Source organism: Lissotriton helveticus, chromosome 2_1 (assembly GCF_964261635.1).
Source record: "Lissotriton helveticus chromosome 2_1, aLisHel1.1, whole genome shotgun sequence".
Lineage (NCBI taxonomy): Eukaryota > Metazoa > Chordata > Amphibia > Caudata > Salamandridae > Lissotriton > Lissotriton helveticus.
The window spans coordinates 961983140-962003734 of NC_136059.1; the positions used below are offsets into that span (position 1 = coordinate 961983140).

General features: G+C 47.8%; 1 protein-coding gene across 1 annotated transcript in view; it reads right to left on the minus strand.

Moving 5' to 3' along the window:
* CDC37L1 (cell division cycle 37 like 1, HSP90 cochaperone) overlaps nt 1-20595 on the minus strand; it is a 295015-nt gene that overhangs the window by 48314 nt on the left and 226106 nt on the right. The window contains exon 6 of the mRNA XM_078677395.1: nt 18906-19070. Within this exon, the coding sequence (XP_078533521.1) occupies nt 18906-19070 (165 nt within the window). The remainder of the gene's footprint in view (nt 1-18905; nt 19071-20595) is intronic.

Here is a 20595-nt window from a genome sequence, read left to right on the forward strand (position 1 = left end):
CTAACCTCAGCTGAGACCTGGGGCGATGGAGAAATCAACGCCGAGGAAGGTGGTGGGAGGGGGGAGAAGGACTCTGTGATAGCAGGTTGTCGAAGGGCTGACTCTCTCAGTGTTAAATCGACCAGTGCTAATGCTGGCTGCTCCTTATTTTTCCTTTTCATTACGGATGTTTTTCTTTGCTCCTGTTCGATTTCCTTTTCTTTGTCTTTCTGAGCTTTTAATTCCCTCGCTGCCTCTCTGCGCATCTGTGCTTTTAATTTCATCTTCGCACGGCGATTGTTTGCCGGTGCTCCAGGGTCACTAGAGGTGGCGTCCTCGTCCTCACCTCGTTTATCCTCACGCTGCCCCCGAGGCTGTCTGTGTTGCTTTGGCGACTTCTGTAACTTCGGTGCCATAGCTTGCACCAGCTTAGTCCAGCCAGATCGGCAATATCTAGTAGCAGCCAGAAGCAGCAGATTAGCGTGCCGGATCAGATTTCTCTTATCTGTCTGTAGCCCCTCAGTAATATACAGTGGACGCTGAGACGATGCCTTCCACTCGACCAGCACTCCAAGCAGTCCCAGCATTACGTTCTCCCATTCACTAGTACTCCTTTGCTCTTTCCTTTCCTGTGTTTTCTCTGTAAAACACCTCACATCGGGGTCAGGGTCAGGGTTGAGGTCAGGATCATGAAAACCACCATCTTCTGGGAGAGAGGAGAAAACGCGACTTCCCCCTACGGCCTACTGGCGGCCATTTTGCGTCAACCAATCCCCTCTCGAATTCTCATTGCAGACCCTGGTCTTAATGTGTTGACCTCTTTAGATATTCACGCAGTACATCTTGTCCCTGAGGTTTTACATCAGTAGTAACTTGAGTAATTCCCCCCTGGGCACCATTCCCACCTTGAACCATTTTTTTACATGTCTTTGACCCAAATTAGGGTTGGGGAGCACGTGATGACCATGTCATGATTCTGAAACATTTAGCCAAAATGAGACGCAGTTTAAAAAACTTTAAGTTATGGCCTGTCATCTTTATACGGAACATTCCTAGCAACATGTATTGGCAGAGCTAACAGGTTTGGTATTGGGAAGCTGGGAGGTTCAATTGCTATTTTGTATTTCAAGTCTATGGGAGAAAAATAAAAAACAAGTCAACATTTAAACACAGCTGTTGTGTTTGTTATTTAACATTTAAAATGTTCTTTGCAGTCCCTGTTGTGACTGTTTCGCAAGTGATGTTTTTTTTTTTTAATAGCACGGCTTCTGCTGTGCCATGTGTTCTGAAATTAGCATTTGTGAAGGCAATACGAATAAATCATTACCTATCCAAGCATGCCAATCACAGGCTGCTACAATGTCGCTTTAACACTTTAAAACACCAAAAAGGAGGCAGAAAATAAACCACCATTTAACTAGGCATCTGAAGTGCATGCAAAATAAACATCCAGTATCTAAAGGTAATATAAAATTATATAAAATAAAAAAGCACAATTTGAAGTAGCTTTGTCACTAAAGAGTAAGAAAGGATTTTTTAGGCAGATGTGAACAGTGTGCCAAGGCTTTGTGCACATCACGCAAAGTGAAGGGAACCAATGGGAAATTTGGGCTGACCCACTGCCCCATGCTATGTGTTGCAGTGAGTGGCAGCAAAATGTGAATGACAATTTAATTGATCTATTGATGAAGCCGGCTGACCAAAAGCCCCTTAATGTATATATATATGATGTATGAGTTGTTTGAAAACGAATATCCTGGTGAGACAACTCAAAGGCCACATCTAAAGAACAGTTTTGCTGGAAGTCAGCAAGGTGTTTCCCCATATATACCCATTAGGACCAAATCGCATTACAAGTGAACCACTGCACCAAATTCTGCGTGGAGTGCAGTAAGAGTTACTATGTATACACTTATTAGACACTTGCATTGGCTCATTATGTTACTGCAATACATTGTTTTAATATGTGGACATATTATTCTGCATCCAAATCTGCTACCGGTCTTCTTACCATTTCGTTAGGTCCGCACTAGAGACAGCTTGATGTCTTGCCAGTCTCATGTTTTCTAAATACAATCATAAAAATACACATAAATAAGTACAAGAAGGGATTTTTGGTCAGCCATCCTCTTCCACTGTTTTTTTCAAGTGCCCTTCGCATTTCGTTGCCGCCCACGACAGAATATAGCATGTATCAATGGGTCAGCACACATCAACCACAGTCTCTCTTCAATGTGAGTGAAAATATTTTGTGTTTGCACAAGTGGTCCACAGGGCGTGGCCAAGATGGCGGTGGCATAGCAGGTCGCCAATGGAGCTCCGCCGGGCGAGGCCCACATCTAGCATTAAAGCTGGCATCCTGAGGCTCTTCGGGCCATGACAAACGCCGGATCACACAGGGCAACCTGCAAACGCACGACGCCTGTCGCAGGTGGATTTTGGCAGGACTGCTCTGGCGGCCGCAGAGTCCTTCTAAAAATGGCGGCCCCTGTTTAAAACCCCGGAGGGCAGAGGCTGGAGAAACCAATGTGATCCCTGGAAGGCGTCGGAAGGAGCCGGCACCAGAGGTGAGCAGGGGGCCTCAGTGTGGTCTAAGGCACGCGCCCGTAAAAATGGCGGCCCCTGTCTAGGGCGTCGGAGGGTGGAGGCTGTCGAAATCTTTGTGAGCCCCGGAGAGCACCTGAAAAAGCTGACACCCAGTGTCACAAATGAGCGGATGGCCACTGTGAGTTCTGAGGCCCTGGAGGCCTCCGATGGTGCGACTCACGGTATAGAGGTGCAGGGACGGGCACCCCCGTTTAAATTCCAGCGGACATTGGGAAAGTGTGGTCTGCACTGGTGTGGTGTGGGAGTGGAAGTAACCCCCCCGCCCCCGAGAAATTGAACTCTAGTCAGCCCTATTTCTGCTGCACACAAAGAAAACTCTGCACATACTGGAGCAACACTTTCTCTTCACTGCACCTACTGCAGGGTGCGGCCTCCAGCACGAAGATCCATAGAGTGAGGTGGCATTTGCCTTGTGGCTGTCTACAGGCAAGGGGCGGCCTCAAAGAGTGCTGATGAACTGCCTCTGGAGAGCCGGTATCCCCTGGAATGTCGTCCAACCACTCCAAAAAAGAGGCTTCCATAAAGGACATATTGCAGAATCCCAGTGCTAAAAAGAGTGAGGGGTGCCCAACTCCCAACCACCTTCCTCTGCGCGAAGCGGGCCATGCGGTTGAGGAGACTGGCACTGAAGAACTGGTCACCAGTAACTTTTTAGTACGTTGCGGGATGACTTTGCAGCTCTGCGACAGGACGTAGCCACAGACATCCGGAACATCAGGTCCAACCTTATTGAATTGGGGGACAGGGTGGACTCCCTAGAGAGAGCTGGGGACCGACCGGAGGACAAATTCCACGCCATGCCCGTGAGCTGCACTACCTCCTGGAGGATTTGGAGAATAGGTCTAGACGCTCCCACATTCGTAGGAAAGGTGTTCCTCTTTAAGTGGACGCCAGAAAACTGGAAGAATTTGAAGTACGGCTGTCTCCACTCCTACAAGCAAAAGGAGATGATTACAGAGGCGACTTGAGACTTATCAGCTATAGCCTTCGAAGGATACAGGTTGGAATCTTTTAGGATCTTTTGCTATCTATCCTTCACAAACAAAGCTTTGAAACCGTCCACAACCTTCTGGGGGGAGAAAGGGATTCAATATAAGTGGGGTAATCCCTTTCGGTTGATCTTAATATGGAACTCGGAGACCCATGCAGTCAGTTCACTGGGGGAAGCGCACCCCGTGCTGAGTTTTGACCTGGCCTCTGATGGTGAGCCCAACCACTAGAAACATAAATCTTCAATGCAGCCTGGTGTCAAGTCGAGATGGAGGGTCCGGGAAGGACCTACTGATGAAACCTTCGGACTCCGAAAGCCATAGGGAAAGGGAGGCGCTTCTGCGCCAACTTCAGCAACATGAGGAAGCCTCAGATGCTGTGGGTATATATGAGCTACCCCTGGGACTCGCATGGGCTCTGTGTATCCGTCCCCTCCCTGAATGGGGATGCCGAAGTGCTCCATTCACACCAGACTTGCCTGGCAAAACTCCCCTTCCTTTCTCGTCTACGTTTTGCTGAGATGGCTGGACGCCTGGCAGACGGACCCTTCCTGTAGGAAAGTAGGATCTGCTTTCATGGTTACCCCCACTTTTTGAACACCAACTAACAAGTAGCATAAAGTCAAAAGAACCCTAACACGTGAGGGTTGAGTGAATGCATGTGCTGATAGCGAAATCAATCATGGGGCACCTTCAAGTTTGTTACAGTGTTCCCATCAGAGTCCATCCTGTACCGCCCTACATCATTTGGGAAGGTTACCATAGGTACACAAGGAGAGACCCAGTGTCCGATTTGGCACAGCGTAAGCCTGATGGTAAGAAATTACCCAATGAGATATATCTAACAGGTAGGGATCAGGATGTGACTACTAAGCAGTGCTAAAAAATTATAAAGAATAAAGAATTATTCAAAAGGTGGTGATTTAAAAATGGGTCGAAGAAGGAAAATGAATTTATTAACAACCTTCTGCTCCCACTCTCTAAAAACAGTGCAAGAGGTAGTGTCAAACAAATAACTACCTAGACAGTTCACATAGTCAGGGTCGGAGTTATATCTCATTGGGTAATTTCTTACCATCAGGCTTACGCTGTGCCAAATCGGACACTGGGTCTCTCCTTGTGTACCTATGGTAACCTTCCCAAATGATGTAGGGCGGTACAGGATGGACTCTGATGGGAACACTGTAACAAACTTGAAGGTGCCCCATGATTGATTTCGCTATCAGCACATGCATTCACTCAACCCTCACGTGTTAGGGTTCTTTTGACTTTATGCTACTTGTTAGTTGGTGTTCAGTAGTCTTAAGGGATGTAGCATTTAGGTCGTTAAATTTCCCTTAGACCCCCTTTAGTGTATTTTGTACCCCCACTTTTTGCCTGGGGTGGTGCTGTTTCTGACTAGTCTGACTGGGATAGTGCTAATCAGGACCACAGTCTCTCTGCTTTCACCCCTTAATTGGTATGGTAAGTTCTTAGGTACACCCCGGATAGGCTGGTAGTGTACCCTTATAAAGTCCCTAGTATATGGTACCAAGGGCATAGGTACACCAGGGATCTCCCATGGACGGAAGCATGTATTATGTCACCCAAAGGAGATCACTCAAACTGTGACTACAGGCCTGCCAGTGCAGCATGTGTAAGCTAGTGCTAGCATCACTGACAACAGATATAAGCTTGCTTATATGTGAGGACACTACACTTAAAACCTATAAGTCCCCCTAAAGCAAGCCTTTTCAATCCTGAAGACAGGGTGCGCTTGGTTCTAAGCGTGAGGGTGTCCCTGCATGAGTGGGACACCCCTACAACCTACGGAGTCCCTTCTTATGGTTGTAAGAGCATCAGCCATTATGACATAAAGAGTGGCCTTGCGTAGTTACACAATAACATCTCTAAACTGGCTGTAAGGAACCCTGTCATGGTTGGTATCAAACATGTTGGAATCATACTGGGAGATATGATTTCATGTACTGTACAGCTCCTCCGGGAGACCCTCAGTACTCCCGGTACCAGTCTTCCAGAACCAGAAAGCAAGGTAGGGCTGCTGCTGCCGAAATTAAAAAATTGCAACTGCGACTTACCCATTGACTTGAATTGAGAACGCAGTTGTGTTTCTAGTCTGCACACAGCCTCCATGGGGTTCCTGGGTACTTACCTCAGGTGGTTCCTTGGGTCCCCAGCACTTCTACGTCTTCTGGGTAGAGTCTTGACTTGAGTTGTGGTTTGCATCCCACTATTTTAGTATATGGTTTGGTCTCCCCCTGGAAACCATTGTGAATGAGCGCTATTTACCTGCTTTATTTTGCAAAGTATTATGTGCAGTGTGTTAAATATCCGGGTAGGAGATATTGTTATGTGTTAGTGAGAGTCTGAAATAAATAACTATTTTCATAAATACACTGTGTGGTTCTTTTTCACTTAACCTATACCAATAGGATTAAGATCCGGTAATCCAAGCTGCTTCACACTCCTTCTGGACAAAGCCTGAAGGCTGCTCTACACAACTACCACTTAGAGAGCTTTCTAAGGTTATCAAAGACCACTAAAATCACCATAAGGGTTGGCTGGATTAGTGCAGGGTGCTACACTTACATAAGTGAGTACCATATACTAAGCCAGCCTCTCACACTTCCTCAGTGGTGACATTGTTCCCCAGAAACGGGACTGTTTTTATAATGTTGAGTTCTCTGATGTTGTTATATCTTTCTGCGTTTCCATCTCCTTTCCCATCCAGTCCGCCAGAAGTGCATCCACTGGCTACCCTATGGGTCTGCATGTGGCTTTATCCTATTTACTTCTTGATGACAGCCGGTGGGGGTTTATTTGCATCATTTGTTAAGGATAGACTCTGGTGATCCTTTGCAAATGTTCCCTCCCTCCCACCCCGACTTTGCTATTTTTTAATGCTATTGTACATCACCTAGGGAGAGTACTCTTAGCTAGGAATGTCTACGTTTTCTTGGTTTTGCTCTAGGAAGGGTTTGAGAATGATTTTCATTGCATATTCTGTGACAAACCATCGGGAAGGAGTAGTTTCTGTCCTGTAACTCCAGTTCTGTAGTAGGGGTATCTCTGTTATAGTCATAATCTAGTGAATAGTCCCGCCCATGTGCGTGGACCCCGGAGCAATCAAAAATAATCTCTTAAATTGTCAAAAAATGCAGACTGCACAGACACTTAAGAGAGAATTTAAAGACAGATAATGCAGCCTATATCCACAGGCTACACTGTCTAGTACTTCAACTAGAAATTCCACCAAAAATCCACAAACAGCACAACCTGTCCAGATTTCTCCACAGAGAAAAACCTTGCCTTTACCAGCAAAACCCTCTGGAATGATAGAGGAAGGATTGGACAGACAAGCCCCATAGGCTGCCATTATGTGGCTCAGAACAGGATACTGTGCCTTTAAGAGAACTTTCCAGAACTCTCACAGTATCCCAGAATGCACTGCAGGTCCCTTTTACTTTCAGTTCTTTTTGAAGGCGTAACACGCCAGACCTGTAGCATTCCTCACATGAATATATCTCTCCACCGGGGAGGAGGGCGGGCGCTTATGACTATAACAGAGATACCCCTACTACAGAACTGGAGTTACAGGACAGAAACTACTCCTTCTGTAGTAGGGGATTTCTGTGTATAATCATAATCTAGTGAATAGAATGGCAAGCCCATCCCCACACCAAAGCGGCGGTGGAGAAAAAGAAGTAACACCACTACTGTGCGAACAGATTTCGCAGCGAAGGCCGCCCAACCTGAGCTTCTGTCCTGGCATCAGTGTCCAGACAGTAATGCTTAGCAAAGGTATGGACCGACTTCCAAGTGGCCGCCTTGCAGATTTCTGCAATTGGAACATTACGTAGCAAAGCAGTCGTGGCAGCTTTGCCCCTGGTGGAATGAGCCTTAGGTTTACCCCCTAAGGTCTTATTAGCCTTCTGGTAACACAATTGTATACAGGACACAATCCACCTCGAGATGGACTGTTTTGAGGTAGCAAGACCGGTCCTGACTGATTCATAATTGATAAACAATTGGTCTGACCTACGAATATCTTTGGTTTTATCCAGATAAAATTTCAACACTCTCCTGACATCCAGGGAATGCAGAGACCTTTCCGCTGGAGATGAAGGATTCTGAAAAAACGTAGGTAAAGTTATGGTCTGGTTAACATGAAAATCAGATATAACCTTCGGAAGAAATTTAGGGTGAGTACGCATAACAACCTTAGCAGCATGAAATACAGTATAAGGTTCTTGGCAACACAACGCCTGAATTTCACTCACCCTGCGGGCCGATGTAATGGCCACGAGGAACGCCGCCTTCCAGGACAGGTGCTGCAATGAAGCCTTATGAATAGGTTCAAAAGGCTCCTTCATCAATCTGGACAGCACCACGTTCAATTCCCATGAAGGCGAAGGAAGCCGGACAGGATGGAACACTTTCTTTAAGCCTTCCAAAAAATCTTTGATCACAGGGATCAAAGAAGGAAGAAGGAAGTCTGTGAAGGGCATTTCCTGTAGGCAGTCAGCGCAGCGAGATGAACCTTAATGGAATGGATATTAAGACCAGACTGCGCCAAATGTAGAAGATACGGAAGGGTGACATCTTCCTTATACGTCGCTGGGTCATAGTTCTTGGACTTGCACCAGATGCGAAATCTCTTCCACTTGTAAGCATAGGAAGTCCTAGTGGAAGGTCGCTTAGCCTCCTTCAGTATGTCCATACAATATTCAGGTAGATTCAAATGGCCATATTGCACTATCTCAGGAGCCATGCCGCCAAACTCAAAGACGAGAGGTTGGGGTGCACCATCTGCCCCCCGAACTTCGTGAGAAGGTCCGGCCGGCACGGCAGCCGTATGTGAGGAAGGAGAGACCCGTGAAGCAGGTCCGTGAACCACCACTGCCTGGGCCATTCCGGGGCAATCAGGATCATCCGCGCCCTGGACTGGGACAGCTTGATGAGCACCGCCGGCATCAGGGTAATGGGTGGAAAAGCGTAAAGAAAGCTGTTCGACCAGTTGATCCATAACACATTCCCCAGCGTCCCCTGCTGGTAGTACCTGGAGGCGAAGTCTCGGCATTTGCTGTTTTCGGCGGTGGCGAACAGATCCACGTCGGGAGTCCCCCACCTTGCGAAGACTTCTCCTAGTACTTCGTCGTTTATGACCCATTCGTGGTTTTCCTGAATCAGTCTGCTCAGTGCGTCTGCCTGAACATTCTGCATACCTGGTAGATGGGTAGCCGTTATTGTCAGTCCTCTGGCTAGAAGCCAATGCCAGATCGCCTGCGCCTCCTGCGACACAGTGCGCGATCTCGAGCCCCCCTGCTTGTTGAGGTAATACATCGTCGTCGTATTGTCCGTCTGTACAAGCAGAGAGTTGGTCTGGAAGGACGGATGAAAGGCCTTCAGTGCCAAGTGAACAGCTCTGAGTTTCAGGAAATTGATGTGATACGTGGACTCCGTCTGGGACCACGTTCCTTGTATCTGTAAATCTCCGGACTGCGCCCACCAGCCGTGGAGAGACACATCCGTCACGATAGTCTGTGTGGGAATGTCCTTGTGGAAGGGAACCCCTCTGTGGAGATTCTCCGCTGAGCACCACCACTTCAGAGACGGAAGAGCGTGCAGAGACAGTCGTATCTTGTCGTCCCAAGATCCTTTCCTCTGATCCCATTGATCCTCCAAGCACTCCTGCAATGGTCTCATGTGCAGCCGTGCGTGTGGCATGAGGAAGATACAAGAGGCCATCGACCCCAGTAGAGAAGACACCGTCCTCACTGTTGTAGAAGGAGCGGTCATAAGAGCCTGAGCCTTCCGAAGGAGCGATAATTGTCTCTCCTCCGAAGGAGACACGCTTGCTGACAGCGTATTGATGGAGGCTCCCAAGTACTGTATGCACTGGACCGGAGTCGGGACAGACTTGGACATGTTGATGTGCAACCCCAGCTTGTTCAAGAGAACGCACGTCTTCTGGAAGTGCGCTTGAGCTTCCGAGAAGGAGGAGGCCTTGATCAACCAATCTTCCAGGTAACGGTAGACAAACACCTTGTTCTTTCTCAGGTGTGCAGCTACCACTGCCATGCACTTCGAGAATGTTCTGGGCGCAGACTTCAGCCCGAATGGCAGTACGGTGTACTGATAAAGATTGTCGCCGACTTGGAATCGCAGGAACTTCCTGTGTTTGTGTGCAATGGGCACATGGAAGTACGCATCCTGTAGGTCTATAGCACATAGCCAGTCTCCCTGTTGCAGCTGAGGATAAATCTGATGCAACGACAGCATGCGAAATTTCTCTATGCGAATCCACTTGTTTGCTTGTCGCAAATCCAGAATGGGCCTGAACTCGTACTTGTCCTTCTTCCGAACTAGAAAGAACCGGGAGTACAGACCTCTTCTCCTTTGGGACAGAGGTACGTCTTCTATCGCCCTTTTCCTGAACAGGTAATCGGCCTCCGCCTGGAGCTCGCGCAGCTGAAACTGCGAGCTGACCGGAGGAATTGCTGGAGGCGGGCTGGTGAACCGAAGACTGTATCCATTGCAAACAATATTCAGCACCCACTTGTCCTGAGTAATTTTTCTCCACTCTGCCAGAAAAAATTTAACGCTTTCCCCCACCGGAGTGGGTAACAGATGTAGGTGAAGTAACCGCTCAGGGCCTAGACCCAGCCGGGCCCTTGTTCGCCGTTGCGGACTGCTGGCCTCTGCCCTTCTGGCGCTTCTGGAAGGGCCTCCGGAACTGGTGCTGCTGTTGTTGCTGCTGCTGTCCCGAAACGTGTCCTCGACCTCTGCCTTGCGCCCCGAACCGTCTCTGAAACGGGCGGTAGGTCTTCTTCTCCTTGGGCTTCTCCAACCCGACAGCCGTCAGGGTCTCGGCCTCTGCTTTCATGCGGGCCATTTCGTCGTCCGCATGCTTGCCAAACAGGGTCTCCCCCGAGAAAGGCAGGTTGGCCACCCGTTGTTGGGCCTCTGGCTTGAGGGATGTAAGGCGAAGCCAAGCGTGGCGCCGTTGGTTGACACCATGGCAATATCCATGCGCCGCCAGAAGGGACACATCAGCAGCCGCGCTGATGACTTGGTTCAACACCAATAGTCCCTCATTGAGAATCTTTTGGAAGTCCTCTTTCTTCTCTCGAGGAAGGAGCTCAGCGAATTGCTGGAGGGACTCCCACAGGGCCCGATCATATCGCCCTAGCAAAGCCGCGGCACTTGCAGCCTTCATTGCAGTAGACGCCGTCCCACAGACCTTCCTGCCAGCCGAGTCTAAACCAGCGGCTCTTCTTATCAGGAGGTACCGTGGACGACAGGGTGGTGGCATGCTGCTTCCTAGCAGCTGTCACTATGAGCGAGTCCGGTGGCAGATCCATCCTGAGAAAGGCCGGGTCAGAATCCGGAGCCCGGTACTTCTTGAGGAGCCTGGAGGGAGCCGCCTTCGTCACCGCCAGAGTGAGAAACAACTCCTGAGTGGGCTCTACCAATCCTGGTACTAGGGGTAGCAACGGCCAAGCCAGGTGCTTTTTATGTAGCGTCTCGAAAATCACGGACGTCGTGGGAGTGGGCACCGTCACCGTGATGCCCAACTTAGCCGCACCCCTCAGCAAAACATCCTGGAATGAGACGATGTCGTCCACTGGCGACACCCTCGTCCCAGGGGATTCCAACAAAGTCGGCGAGTAGTCCCTTGTCCCAGAAGAACCTGTGCGGGATCTCGATCTGCGCCTGCTGTGGCGTCGCCTTGATCTTGTCTATGACCGGTGATGACTCCGCGATCTCCCCCTCCTTCCGGAATGAGAGCGCGATCTCCTCGGCTTCGGACGCTCCGCAGGTCTCACAGGAGCAGGAGACTGCGGCCTGACCGGGACCCTCGGCTGAGGAGTCCCCTTAGGAGGCGCCGGGTACCGTGGCAGCAAAGCCGTCCTCGGAGGAACCGGAGGCAGTCCCTGAGGAGGTAGCAGAGGATGATGAGGGGGGACTATAGGCGGAAGCGGAGGCGGAGTTGGATTCCGTGGCGGAGGTTCCTTGGGAAATGGGGGAGGAGGTGTAGTCGATTTCGGCTTGGGAGGTGTATATACCTCGGAGTACACAGAGCCCTGTGACTCCCTCTTCTTCTTCCTAGGAGGAGTCGATGTAGAGGCATTGTCTCATATTGGAGAGCGTCTCCGAGGCGTCCCAGCAGACCCAGAGTGACTCCTGGCGCCAGAACTCCTTCTGCGCTTCTTTGGCGTCGAAGAACGTCGTCTCGACGTCAAGGAACGCCTTCTCGACGTCGACCTGCGTCCTCGTCTCGACGTTGAGCCACGTCTGGAAGGCGAACGTCTCTTCCTCGATGGCGATTGTCGACCTCTCGAAGTCGAACGTTTCCTCCATGACGTCGAACGCCTCCTCGACGGCGAACGCCATCTGGACGACGAGCGTCTCCTCGACGTCGAACGCCTGCGCATCTTCGACGTCCTCCTCGACGTCGAGGATCCCCTCGACGCCGACCTTCTCCTCTTCCTCGACGGTGAAGTCGCCTCGACGGTGAGCGCCGACGTCGGGCCGAACTCCTTCGACGTCGATGACTCGACGATGACGTCAATGACACCGTCGACGGTGATCTCGACGGCGACCTGATCAGTCCCCTCGACTTCGAAGCCGCTTCAACCCAGAGCCCTGAGGAGACGGGGAACAGACTGCTGTCATCCCTCTCGACGCCGTCGTCGATGCTATCGACGTCGGCGGAGAAATATGACGCTTGTTGGTCTTCCTGCCTCTGGGGAGCCCCCCAGAGACCTCAGCATGGGCAGATGGAGCCTGCCCAGACCCACCTTGTTGCAGTCTCCTATCTTCCAGGCCTTGGAGCCTGATCTTCATCCTCTCTCTCAGGGTCCTGGTGGATAATGTCTGGCAGATGCCACACTCCTCTGGAACATGAGATGAGGGAAGGCAGACGATGCACACCTCATGTGGGTCCGACTTGGCCTTCTTCCTCGGACACTCTGGGCATTTGTCAAACAAAGCAGGCATTTTGACAATAAAAGAGTGAACCAAAACACACACAAGGAAGAAAACACCAAAGTACTTCAAAGAAAGCACTCAATTACTTGAAAAAGTGAAAAAATCACCAAATAAACCCTTGAAAAGGGAGAGCTCAATGCTCCAGGGTCCTGCTTGCAGGAGCCGGAAAAAAGAACTGAAAGTAAAAGGGACCTGCAGTGCATTCTGGGATACTGTGAGAGTTCTGGAAAGTTCTCTTAAAGGCACAGTATCCTGTTCTGAGTCACATAATGGCAGCCTATGGGGCTTGTCTGTCCACTCCTTCCTCTATCATTCCAGAGGGTTTTGCTGGTAAAGGCAAGGTTTTTCTCTGTGGAGAAATCTGGACAGGCTGTGCTGTTTGTGGATTTTTCATGGAATTTCTAGTTGAAGTACTGGACAGTGTAGCCTGTGGATATAGGCTGCATTATCTGTCTTTAATTTCTCTCTTAAGTGTCTGTGCAGTTCCCCATTTTTTGACAACATAAGAGATTATTTTTGATTGCTCCGGGGTCCACGCACATGGGCGGGACTATTCACTAGATTATGACTATAACAGAGATACCCCTACTACAGAACAGGAGTTACAGGACAGAAACTACTCCTTCCCAATGGTTTGTCACAGAATATGCAATGAAAATCATTCTCAAACCCTTTCCTAGAGTAAAACCAAGAAAATGTAGACATTCCTAGCTAAGAGTACTCTCCCTAGGTGATGTACAATAGCATTAAAAAATAGCAAAGTCGGGGTGGGAGGGAGGGAACATTTGCAAAGGATCACCAGAGTCTATCCTTAACAAATTATGCAAATAAACCCCCACCGGCTGTCATCAAGAAGTAAATAGGATAAAGCCACATGCAGACCCTTAGGGTAGCCAGTGGATGCACTTCTGGCGGACTGGATGGGAAAGGAGATGGAAACGCAGAAAGATATAACAACATCAGAGAACTCAACATTATAAAAACAGTCCCGTTTCTGGGGAACAATGTCACCACTGAGGAAGTGTGAGAGGCTGGCTTAGTATATGGTACTCACTTATGTAAGTGTAGCACCCTGCACTAATCCAGACTGGACAGTGTAGCCTGTGGATATAGGCTGCATTATCTGTCTTTAAATTCTCTCTTAAGTGTCTGCGCAGTTCTGCATTTTTTGACAATTTAAGAGATTATTTTTGATTGCTCCGGGGTCCACGCACATGGGCGGGACTATTCACTAGATTATGACTATACACAGAGATACCCTACTACAGAATGTGTATTTATCCCGGGGTTGATGGGCTTCTCCTTTCTTAACTCGACAGCCTTTTCCTTTCAGCTACAATATGACTGTGTTGCTCTGCTCCAGACCCAACAATAGGGGGTGAGGGGGGAGTAGGGGGGGTTTGACCCCTTACCTACTTGCCAGCAATATGTCCTACTTATGCGTAACCTTATGACTAAGATATTGAACCTTAACATATGGGGCCTTAATGCCCCGGCAAAGTGGCAGACACTCCTTACATTTCTCAGGGAGGCCGGATTTTAGGTTTGTTTCTTACAAGAAATGCATTTACTCCGCACCGACTGTAAACGTCTTACATCGCAGTAGTTTGACCGCCAATACTTTTCATCCATTTCAGGGAAAAGGGCAGGGGTGGCCATTCCGTTTGCGACACACTTCCCAGGGAAGATTCTTAAGATACAAGTTCAAGCCTCTGGTAGGTTGCTTTGCCTGCGGGTGGAGGTTGGGAACCGCACCTATACTTTAGCTTCTATATATGCCCCAAATGATCTACAGGAACCCTTCCTCAAGAATACTCTGGGCAGTGTGTTGGCGTCACCGGACGAGGATCTATTGAATGGAGGGGATTTTAATATAGTTGGCAATGAGGGAGGGATGGACTGGGGCGATTTCAGATTCCATGCAGAAATGGTTAGCGGATGTGGGCCGGACTGACATATGGCACGAGTGGAATCCCTCTGTCAAGGAGTATACTTTTTTCTCTGCAGCACACTAGACGTATGCCCAAATAGATCTTTTTCTATCATCTCCTCGCATTACCTTGGCCACAATGGCGGGCAAGATAGGGGTGTCAGTATTATTTGATCACTCACTGATTACTCTCACGTTGGGTCTACCTGGGGGTTCATCTCATTAACGGCTGTGGTGGTTGAATCACAAATTGCTTATATACTACTCCAATAGTGTAGAGATTCAGTAATTAATTCTGAATTTTCTGGATTCCAATGATGGTGGCACTACGCCAGACTTCAGGCTCAGATTGCTCACCGACGGGTCTCCGAGATTGAGGGGATGCAAGGGACGAGATGACGGACTGGCGACCTTATAGAGGACAAATTTGAATGCTTTTATTCCGCACTACACACAGCAGAGACTATTAATGAGGCTGCGGCAGCGGACTATGTGACGCAGGCTCTGGTGACTGCGTTCCCAGACTTGGAAGCGTCCAAATTGGACATCAACATTCGTCCTGAGGAAGTACTTTGACCTATCCAAAAACTCTCCACAGGTAAAGCTTCTGGGGAAGATGGCTTCACCTCAGAAAGTATTTGCGTCAGCCCTCACTCCGTTACTCTCACGTCTTTACAATTAGTTTAGCGACTCTGGGAGTTTCAACCCCTCCATGTGGATGTCCGCCATTGTAGTTATTCCAAAGTCGGGTAGGTATTCGACGCGGTGCGCTTCATATCGGCCTATTTCCTTGTTAAATGTAGATTTAAAAATCTTTACTAGTGTGCTGGCCTCCCGCCTGGCACTGTATATGCAGGGCGTTATAGAACCAGATCAGTCAAGGTTTATCCCTGAGAGAGGCTGTAGTGATGGCATCAATTGACTTTGTCACCTCCTTGATAAATCACAATGCTCCTAAAGCCCCACCTTGTTTTTGTCAGTAGATGCCGAAAAGACTTAACCGGGTGCACTGGCCCTACCTGCACATGGTGCTTGCTAGATTTGGGTTGGAGGAGAGGTTTCTGCAGTGGGTGAGCTGTAACTATACTGTATCAGAGCCGAAGATCCCAGTTAATGGTATCACGTTGCGTCCCGTCCCATTAGGATTTCGTGGGGCACCCGACAGGGATGTCCCTTGTACCCCTTACTTTTTGCATTCTACATGGAGCCCTTTGCAGAGCAAATTCGCCAGCACAGCACTATCTCTGGGATCTGCATGAGAGACAGAGAGCATAAATGATTACTTTACGCTGATGATGTTATGCTGATCTTAACACAACAATTTACCTCCTTGCCCCACCTTTTGCATGAAATGGAGGACTTTTGCCTAGTGTCTAATTTTAAGATGAACCTGCAGAAAATGCAGGCACTCAGTCCGACTATCACGAGAGCTGACTAGATACGACTAGCAAATATGTTTCCCTTTGTCGGGGCGATCAGTTGAGTGACATGCCTGGGACGCCAGATCTTTTCCATGACTGAGCGCAGATCCCAAGAAAACTATTCCGCTCTCTGTCCGCTGCCTTAATGGAACTTTCGACCTGGAAAAAATACACACTGTCCTAGCGAGGTAGACGAGCAGCCGTTGAAATGACCCTACTCCTTCGGATTTTATATGTTATGCAGACTTTACAATTGCAAACCCTCTCGATTCTGGCTAAGCTGTAACATCTTATAGGAGACTTTATATGGAGTGCGAAGAAATGCCACATGGCCCGTACCCAGACATATCTCAGACAAAGGGAAGGTGGGTTGGGAGTTCCTCATCTAGAAAGATACTACCAGCAGCCCAACTACACTACATGATACAATGGAGAACCACCTCTAAAAAGCACTGGTATTTTATTGACCGCGCCGTCACTGGGATCCATGTTTTGAAGGTAACATGGTTACCTAAAAACACCGGCCTGCCGGGATATATATCTCACTTGTCACCAGGACTACAGTGGGAATGTGGAACAGGGTTCAGGAAGCGAGGCATCTCTCCACGCACACATTGCCCCCAACTCCATTTATAGGCCACCCAGACTTCCCACCAGCAATGGACGGCGACAGCTAGATTAGGTTGTAAGAGGCTAACTGTAAGAGAATTGGGGACCCATTTGATGCAGATGGGGTGATGGACTTCACCCAACTCCGCTCTGGTTACGATCTGCCTCCTGAGGCCTACTGGCAGTATATCGCCCTGAGCACTGGGCCACGCAACCCTTCATCCGCCCACACACTGGTCGCCCATTGACAGACTTTGAAAAATGGTTTATTATACGCCACTCGGATCAACGCCTACTCTCGGAAGTATACTCCTTTCTTCTCACACCACATCAAATCACCAGCGCAAATTTAGATGGGAATCTCAATGTGAGCGTGAATTTTCACTTAAGGAATGGCAAGATATTATCCATAGAGCTAGGGTTTCTGCATGCAGCACTGCAGGCAAGGAAATGTTCCTTAAAATAGCTCACTATTGGTACTATACCCGAGTCAAGGTGGCCCGTTGGAAGCCGGGGGGCGGGGGGGACCCGCAGTGCTGGCTTCGCTATGGACAGGAGGGCACCCTAACACACCTGCTATGGCAATGTCTGAAATTCCAGCATTTCTGGACGGCCGTCCTGTCCGATATTGACACCACTTATGATACAGTACTGCCCAGGTTCCCTAGTTACATACTACTAGGAGTTCCAAATGCTTTGACCTACCATTTAAAATCTCTAACCAAAGCCATCACTCTGCCTTTGAGGGCTGCTAAACGGATTCAGCTGTCCCGCTGGGGTACTGAAAAAGTACCGACTAGAATAGACTGGCTGCATAAATTGTGGGAAATTGTCGGTATGGAGAAACTGATGGCAAGTGTCACACACACTGCAACGCTTTGATAAAACATGGGGCTCAACTATTACATTTTTAGCGAGTGAGTTTGTCGAACTGACTTGCGCAATGTATCTGTGGGTTCTTCGCCTCACCCAAGCAGTCCGTGCAAATGCATAATTTGTCTATTGAGGGTGTGTGTTGTGCCTACACGGGAGTAGCTCTATAATTCTGCAGTGTTCCTTGCTTAAGCTGTCGAGTACTTCCATCTATTTATAGTTTCTTATGATTTCCTTTCCTTCTCTCCATTATTCCTTTCCATTCTTATTATTTTCATGCTGGTTATTGTTCCCCACTAGCCTGTGGATGTAGGCTAGTTGCTGTTGTTATTACTCCCCAAATCAGTGATAAGATTTAAACTTAAAAAGTAGTCCACTTCATTGTTCAGGACCCAAAGAAATTTTTTACTTTATTACTATTATTATTATTTTGCAAAGAAATGCATGCCACCTTTGGATGGCTACATTTTAATTTATTAGATTTATACTTTTAATGTTTATTTTACAAAAACAAAATAAAACTGCTAGGCCAGACCTGGCTTTTCAAATGTCTGTTTTAGGTACCGGTTGCATTTGGGTCCAAGGTCTCTGGACAGTACAGTTATGTGCCTACCACCCGTTCCTAGCAATTGAATAGCCACATACCCTTCATGGGTATTTAGAACTTTAGAAAACAAACTCCATGGCTTTCTAGATCCTTCAACTATCCAGGCAAACTGCAAGAAACTGACCCCTGGTGTACCAAATGTAATGAATCTATTATTGACGTACAACTGAGAGGGCCGGACTGGAACAGAAAAAGACCCGGGCACCAAAATAAAAGTAGCCCCTCCCCATTAGTAAAATAGAAAGATAAACAAGCACTGGCAAAGCCAATAGGTCTTGCCAATGCAAGCGTTATTGGCCTTGCCAATATGTTTTAGCAATGTTGTACACCAGAATGGCAGATGTTCAGCATGGCTAAAAGTTAGTACGGTAAAGAAGAATGGAGTGTCATAAAGTGGAGTGTTATGGAGTGGAGTAGAGTGGTGTGGAGAGGAGTGAAGTGGAGAGTCATGGAGTAGGGTACAGTGGCGTGGAGAGAGTAGAGTGGGGTTGAGTTGATTGGCATAGAGTGGAGTGCAGTGTTGTAGAGTGGAGTGGCATAGAGTGTCATGGTGTGGTGTAGAGCAGAGTGAAGATGCATATAGGGTGTTGCATAGAGTGTTGTAGAGTAGAGTAGCGTAGAGTGGAGTAGATTGTCAGAGTGGAGTGGCTTAGAGGACTGTGTCATAGAATAGAGTGGAGTAAAGTGGCATTCAGTTTTTGCCATTGCCGGTAGTCCCTATGTGCGCCCTCTTCACCTATAATTTCTGGAGATTTATCAGTCTTCAACCGATAGCTAAACCAGTTTTGCCGAACAGTTCTCCCCACTGGTAGGCTGCGAACTCTTAAAAGCACACCGAATGTTATACAAACAGGCCCGCATGCAACTGAAACTTCTGATAAATGTAGACAACGTACCTTTGGCTGCAAACCAACTATGCCGGGTGGTTCAAGGCTGGAGCAGAACACAGGATGCGGAGGAGCCTCTTGGCCAGATCTGCTGGAATCAGAGAAGAGCTTCACTCGCTCCTTGAAGGCTTCCAGTTCACTTCTGAAGGCCTCCGAATAGTCAGCATCCCCAGCCTAAGAGGAGAGAGGACTGCTGAAAACACGTGCCGCTCTTTCCTTAAGTAAGCTTTTAGCTAGGCCTAACCTCCTGACTATGCAACATCATTCAAAAGAGATATAAATGCACAGAACGCAAGCAGAGGACCACAACATTACACCCAAAGGATCATTAGGTTTGGGATGTCCACCACATAATCAACGTTTTTATTTTAATAGGCGCATATAAAAAAAATAGGGTTAAAGTCGAAATACAAAATTCTGTCACTGGTATTATAAACCATAATTAGGAATTTTAATAATTAACATTTTTGCATTTAGGTTTGGATTTATATTTTTTAGTTCAATCGATTGAGTATACTGCCTTTTATGTCTGGTGCAGCTAGATGTTTGTCATTAACAACACCCAGAGATTGGGCTGTGGATCTGACACCTTCAGTAATTGGCATATCTGGATTGGTCGCTTTCAGCCACTGTTTACTTGGAGCGCCCTTCACATTATGGATCAGCCCCCAGTATTTAGCAGATGTTTACATTCTGCAGTGGTGATTGGAAATGAAACGTCTAGCTACAACACTGCAGCCACTGATCTATGCTCAGACACAACAGTGAGAGATAACTACACAGAGCTTCATATCGCATATTTGGTGTTTCTAGGCACTGCACACAGGAGATTAGTTCAGTGAGCCATCATGCCAGCATTACAACATACATGAATATGTTTATAGCTGACATTAGCGAACAACGAAAAATACCATTAGCCTGTACAAAAGAGCATCATTTACCATTATGTGTAATACATGCATAAATACTAATTTTAAAATATAAAACAGTTACAAAAGTAGGTTAGTCGTAAATGGAAATCAACAAATAACATCAGCTCAGCAGTGCAGGAAAACTATTGCCTAAGAAAAGCAAACCAAAAGAGACCAGTTGAACGCATGCTTTGTTTATATATGGATAAACATGAAAACCTTGCAGGTTCTGTGATCAAGGTTTGCAAATGTTTGCTTAAGGGGAAAGAAATATATCTTTGCAGCTGGAATTTTCTGATATGTAGCAACGACTTTACTTGCATTTCGCTTGCTCCTCTTGTGAACAATATCATTGTTGCCTATAACGATTAGTAGTACTCCGACTGGATCGCTGGAAGCAGGACAGCCAATCAGAATGCTCCCATTCCAGAATAACTCTCCGATTAACAGAGCCAGAGCTCGATGTTTACTAACATTCGGTTATAGGGCAAGAGGGATGTACACCATGCATTACGTGGCCTATCGTTCACATATTTAGTCATGAATGTGTATTTGGCAGTGTGCATGAGGGTGTTATTTCATTAACACCAGTTATCCTCCCACAAGACAATTCTGAAATTGGCGACCAGGAGCTGTGGGTGGATTGCGTCATGCCGCTGACTTTGTATTTTCGACCATCGGAGCATACCTCCAGAACGGAGTTATCACAGTTTGGTCGTTCATATAACACAGACTTATCTACCCACTTTTAAACTGCGGGTATTTTTTTGTATGGTCTAGAAATGGGC